The 6,744-nt window shown below is 35.1% G+C and overlaps 1 protein-coding gene across 5 annotated transcripts in view; it reads right to left on the reverse strand.

Moving 5' to 3' along the window:
- The window catches only part of xrcc1 (X-ray repair complementing defective repair in Chinese hamster cells 1), a 19,793-nt gene that overhangs the window by 2,565 nt on the left and 10,484 nt on the right, over positions 1 to 6,744 (reverse strand). For 3 of the 5 annotated variants that reach the window (XM_025061725.1, XM_025061726.1, XM_025061727.1), the window contains 6 exons: positions 4,479 to 4,595; positions 3,844 to 3,925; positions 2,113 to 2,155; positions 798 to 931; positions 436 to 524; positions 260 to 335 (listed from right to left, as the gene is read on the reverse strand). In XM_025061725.1, coding sequence (XP_024917493.1) covers positions 260 to 335; positions 436 to 524; positions 798 to 931; positions 2,113 to 2,155; positions 3,844 to 3,925; positions 4,479 to 4,595 — 541 coding nt within the window. Of the gene's footprint in view, positions 1 to 259; positions 336 to 435; positions 525 to 797; positions 932 to 2,112; positions 2,156 to 3,662; positions 3,754 to 3,843; positions 3,926 to 4,478; positions 4,596 to 6,744 lie in introns of all 5 variants that reach the window. The other 2 variants (XR_001761008.2, XR_003051551.1) reach the window with 1 other exon arrangement.

Here is a 6,744-nt window from a genome sequence, read left to right on the forward strand (position 1 = left end):
GGGTACAGACAGGCCAAGCGGACTGCGGCTTGGGTAGTCGCGGAAGCAAAAACTCGAGTCTGGGAAAAGTTCGGGGGGGCCATGGAGGAGGACTACCGGTCGGCCTCGCAAAAATTCTGGCAAACCATCCGGCTTTGAACACAAAAAGGCATGTGCTTAAGGCAACATTTTCCTAAATGTCAATAATCTTATGCCTGGAATACATTTCTTTGGGCAAGAAAAGAATTGTGATGGAAGGATAAAGGTTATGTTAACCTACCTCTTCAAAAGAGTCATGCCAGCCTTCACTGGTCACCACAAACTGCACCTTTTCTGACATGTATTCCTCAACAACTCTGGAAACAGATATTAATATTTTATTATAAACCATACCACTATTCTAAAAAAAACAAAAAAAAAACATTTGTAGTAAATCTCTTTAATTTTTTTTCTTACCCATTGAATGCAATTATATACCGCAACAAAAGACGTCTCTCGTTGTGAGGAAATTGACCAAAGAGCAAAAAATGCTTTCCTAAGGAAATCTGAAAAAAAAAAAAAAGAAAATTACAAGAGGTAGTTAAGTTAATGACTGCACAATATAAAAGAGAAGCAACAGTACAAGAGAAAGGAGGAAAATACAGACCAAGGAAAAAAAAAAAAATTCTTGGTCTGTATAGTATGAATTGTTTGGTATTACTGCAACAACAAAAACGCTATCACAGTACTTTCTGCCTGTGAGTTCATTGACTACAAACACCTCAGACAGGAAAGGCTATATCAATATAGTCACACAATCACACAAGAAGAACACCCACCTGGCAACTCCGGGATCGGATGATCTCCTTCAGTCTCAACATCCGTGTTTTCGTCTGTAGATCCCTCATAGGGATCTTGCTTTTTTGCCATCTCAACATTCGGTGATTTTTTCTGCCTATTATTATCCTCCACCCTTTCAAAAAAAGTTTGTCTCATTACAGTGTGCAAACAACAAACATCAAAGTGAAACGACATTGGCCCACAAATTTATGGACGATGAAAAGTTTTGGTGGCTGAGCTCGGTTGACAGTTTTAAAAACCTTTTTTAATTTTATTTATTTATTTATTTTTTAAACCTGACACGGTTGGTAATAGGTAATAAGGTATTAGGTATAAATAGCGCTTCTGTCCTCAACTGTAATGTCAACCAACATGGAAGGTTTAATTAAAGCAATATTCTTTTTTAGCTTTTTTTAAATTAATAACATTAATGGTTGGATAAGTACAAAATTGATTAGATAACTGATCCTAATGCTGAGCAAACTTTTATTTATACATACAGGCCTTCTTTTCAAAGTCCAAAAGACTTCACACTACCTGGTTAAAATGTTTTAAAGTGTTCCTAATTTTTATATACCTATATATATACATATATATATATACCTATATATATACATATATATATATATATATATATATATATACATATATATATATATACCTATATATATATCATTTTGATCATTTTGCTAGAGAAAAACATATATATATATACCTATATATATATCATTTTGATCATTTTGCTAGAGAAAAACATATATATATATACCTATATATATATCATTTTGATCATTTTGCTAGAGAAAAACATATATATATATACCTATATATATATATATATATAAAAAATATTGATTATTATTTTTAAAGCTTATCTTTAAATGAAGAAAATAAAGGGATATTACTGGAATAAATGAATAAAATCATTGCAACCCTGTACCAAATGACCTATGGGCCGGTACTGGTCAGGGGTTGGAGATCCTTTTTTTAAAAGACATGTCAAGGGATCATTTTGCTAGAGAAAAACAGCAATGTAGCAAATAAACACTGAACACAGGTTAAATACTTAAAATGAATCAAAACACAAGTGCTGTACAAAATTCTTAGTAAAATATATACAGCCGTTTTTCAATTCAATTTTAAAAAAAAGGATTTTAAGCAATGTATGACTGTGATTTAAACCACACTGACACACATTAATTTTTTTTTTTAAATGCTCTACAAAGGTGTAGTGTAACGCTTTATACCGCCTAAAACATTTGCAAAGTAGTCTACTGTACATAAAAGTGCATTACTGTCAAGTATGTTGTTTACCTTTGCAGCTCATCCTCTGTGTCTTCGGCATTTCTGTCCATTTCTGTAAAAATGGACATAAGAGGTAAACATTATTTATAGATCCAGGTTATTTCTATTCTTAATATGTAATTTGTGAATCTATGCTATAATATACACATTAAATGAATTTTTATTTTTATTTTAATAATTCATATCAACAATTACTTTTCGCTTAGCTTTACAAATACAAAACACAATTTAATCTAGTCACATCGCCGATGAGGACTAGGCAGGAAAGTGCTTTCAGAAAGTTTTATTTTTCCGTTATAACCAATTTTGATCCAAACGGAAATACATTTTTCTGTATTAAACCAAAAGTCTCCATAATAACACTGTACTCACTATACACGACAGAGTTGACATAACACAGAGGGTAAAATAGGTAGCATTTTAAATAATAATAATGAAAAATAATGGCTTAATGAGGTGCAAGGATCTCATGTGTCCAATGTCTTATTAAAAAGAGAAGACAAGATTAGCATGTACAGCACTAATGTAGTAGTCATTTAATATGTTGTTTTTATTACACTTGAACTAATACCACAGTACAGCGGTCCCTCTCTTATCTCCTAGTTATATGATAGTTATTATATTATTTACGTTTATATATACCCTTTACAACCCTCCCTAGACCATATTACCCATTCCCACACAAATACATGCACAGTAGCGTTGTATAATGGAAATATAAGACTCAACAGTATATATTCGTAGGCGGAGTTTGCGGGGGGGGGCACTGCCTCCCCATTGGCTGAAATATGTCACGGCATAAAGTCTATTATATGGCCAATACAAATATTTATTTTGATCAAATGTATTAATATATTAAATATTTCAATAAAACAAAAGGATTGTATGAAATAAATATGAATCCTTTTATATTTTATTTTGTAATACATTTGTTTTTGCATAGTCATGTGACATCGTGACGTTGACGGTTTCCCTCTCATTAAGGTACGCTACGGAATAAAGTGTCTATGTACGGGGCCAACTCTCTTCTCTTTTCCGCCACCTGTGCCACATGCCGCCATTAGCCGCTACTGTATTGTCTGTTTCTAAGGTAATAACTCATAATTAAAACCATATTTTATTTTATATCACAGGAATCCTTATATACTATAATTTGTTTTGTGTGTGAATGTCTCTACACCAATTTAAAACATGTTTATTTCCCATCATTATTACCACTAATAATTAGGGAGTTTTTTTTAAAGGGCTGGATTAATTTTTTTTCTGTCATTTCTTATTGGAAAAAATGATTCAAGATACGAGCACCTCGAGTTACGAGCTTGGTCCTGGATTGGATTATGCTCATATCTGGTACTGGTTTGGAAACAGCACCGCATTAGATTTTCCGTTACTGAAAAATGTGGTTGTAAAAATGTGTAACGCGTTACTAACAAACGTGTTATCACTGGCTGTATTACAGAAATCATAACATAGCTACCTAATGTAAAAAGAAATGACATGAATATCATTTTTTTTTTTTTTAACCCAAAGTTTGAAAAACAATTCGGATCGATACAAACCTGCTTCAGATGAACCAACATATTCATCGTCTTTATTAATTTTTTCTGGCGTTTTTTTGGCGGGCATCTTGTTCTCTTTTTTTTGTGGAGTCTGCAATAACAAGATTGACAGACTGACATATAACTTAGTTACCCATTGGATGTAGGTTTTTTCTTTTTTTTTTTTTTTTTTTGTATGTACCGCTATATTATCATCTTCTTCACTCTGGTCCCCCAATTCCATTTCACTTTCAGAGCTGGACTCTGCGTCATCCATCAAATACCTGATAAAACATACAATAAAAAAAAAAATGGCAGCAACAAACAAGCATGTACCTAATTTGCACATGATGAACTAAAACCAAACCCGGACTAAAATGTGGAAGACTCTGTGTATTGTCTTTAGATGTAGAAAATGTTATTACATGCAGCAAAATTATTCTTGCTTATGATTTGTTGTCTGTAGCAATAATGATTGACAACAGATGACAACGGCACCAGAAATGTCTTTTATGATGAACTTTGATTGATGAACACGCTAAACAATTGTGGTTGCAGAGGTAAAAAGTATATTTAGGGGCTGCTTTGTAGAAATCTATTGGTGGGCAAGTTATAGAAGAGAGGGTGGAGTCAATGCAACAATCTCTGTCAAGGCCAATATCTAAAATACATGACTTTGCAAAAAAGTGGTTTCTTGATCATGATACTATTCTTGGTGCATTCCTTTTTTTAATTGACTAGGTGTTGGCTGCAAGAAGTATGGGGTGGGGGGGCGTGATTGTAAAATACCCATATTTTTTTAGCAATCTTAATTTTCATGTTGTTATACTGTCCTACCTTTTAGAGCAGATCTTATGTTTTCTCTTATGACAATCCAACAGCCATTCTTTCCTCACGATGATTCCTCCTGCTCTTTTTACCTGGAAGTACTTGGGGGTGTTAGCGAAGGCACATCTAAAAAAGGAATAGGTCAAAAAATTAGTACACAGAAAAACATCCACACCAATACACACGGGTACTTGGTGCAAAAATAATTATTTAATTCCCTGCTGAATACGTAAGATTATCGCATTTTTCGGACCATAAGGCCAATTAAAATCCTTTAATTTTCTCAAAAAAATTGAGTGCGCCAGTGTACAGTGTATTAATTCTGGTTGTGCTTACTGACTTGGAACCAATTTTATTAAGCCAAACCACACAGTGGATCACCCGTGATGACTGCGTTTTGCTTTTGTATTGTTGATGTATAGTGTGATGCAGAAGACGCATGGCTGATGATTTTTTTTCGTGGTCAAGAACTCTTTTTAGTTCTCCTTTTTTAATCAATGCAGGCAAAACACAAACTCTCTCTGCAAAACAACATCCGCACGAAACAGCGTCAAAACCACAATACAGTGTCTATCCACAACAAACCTCCTGACTCAGGGGGAATATACAACGGGGGAAATAAGTATTGAACGCATGAACTTTTTTGTCATTACATTTATTTCCAAAGATGCAATTCATGTGACATTTCTTCCAGACACTGGTATTAACTTAAATAATCCACACATAAAAAGAAATCACAACATTCAAATCCATAAATAGTGATTATGTGGAATTAAGTGCAATAACACAGGAAAAAAGTATTGAACACACCATGGGAAAGCTGTATAGTTTGGCAAGGAAAGGCACCATACCATCTCAAAGCTGAAAGTAATTAGTCTTTGTACTTCCTATAAGTGCAAACCAACATCAGCTGGGTTAATGCTAATTGATGGCCCTATAAACAGGTTGTTTTTTCACCAAGTAGTCAAACAAGACACATCTCATGATGGGTAAAAGCAAGGAGCTCTCTCAAGACCTTCGCAACCTGATTGTTGCTCAGCATCACAATGGAACTGGTTACAGACTTATCTCAAAGCATCTGAGTATTCCAGTAAGCACCGTTGGGGCCATTATCCGCAAGTGGAAGAAGCATCACCTTATCATCAACAGGCCGCGCACAGGAGCTCCTCGCAAGATTTCTGATCAGGGAGTCAGAAAGATGGTCAGAAGAGTTCTCAAAGAGCCAAGGACCACCCGGAAAGCGCTCCAGAAAGACATGGAGGCAGCAGGTACAAGTGTTACAGAGAAAACGATAGGCAATGCACTCCACCGCCATGGCCTCTATGGACGCTCAGCCCGCAAGACTCCATTCCTCAAAAAAAGGCATGTTGAAGCTCGTTTAAAGTTTGCTAAACAGCATCTGGATAAGCCTGTGGAATACTGGGAGAATGTTGTCTGGTCAGACGAGACCAAAATTGAACTTTTTGGCTGTCATACTACACACCATGTTTGGAGGAGAAATGGCACTGCACATCACCCAAATAACACTATACCAACAGTGAAGTTTGGTGGTGGAAACATCATGGCATGGGGTTGTTTCTCATCTCGTGGTACTGGCAGACTTCATATAATTGAAGGAGCAATGAATGGAAACATCTATCGGCAAATTCTTGAGATGAACCTGCTGCCATCCACCAGGATGATGAAGATGAGACATGGCTGGACCTTTCAACAGGACAACGATCCGAAGCACACGGCAAAGTTGACTCTCGAATGGTTTAAAAAAAAGAAAATCAATGTGTTAGAATGGCCCAGTCAATCACCTGACTTAAATCCGATTGAACATTTGTGGAAAGAACTAAAGAAAAGGGTTCACCAGAGGGCACCAAAGAATATTCAAGATTTAAAGACAATCTGTACGGAGGAATGGGCAAAAATCACACCTGAGCAGTGTGGGCGATTAGTTAATACATACAAGAAGCGTCTGGAAGCTGTCATTGCAAACAAAGGCTTCTCCACAAAGTATTAAACGAGTCTCAGATAGTGTGTTCAATACTTTTTTCCTGTGTTATTGCACTTAATTCCACATATTCATTATATATGGACTTGAATGTTGTGATTTCTTTTAATGTGTGGATTATTTGAGTTAATACCAGTGTCTGGAAGAAATGTCACATGAATTGCATCTTTGGAAATAAATGTAATGACAAAAAAGTGAATGCGTTCAATACTTATTTCCCCCATTGTATATACACATATACACGTGTATATATATATGTATATATATATATATATA

Source organism: Cynoglossus semilaevis, chromosome 13 (assembly GCF_000523025.1).
Source record: "Cynoglossus semilaevis isolate Cse_v1.0 chromosome 13, Cse_v1.0, whole genome shotgun sequence".
Lineage (NCBI taxonomy): Eukaryota > Metazoa > Chordata > Actinopteri > Pleuronectiformes > Cynoglossidae > Cynoglossus > Cynoglossus semilaevis.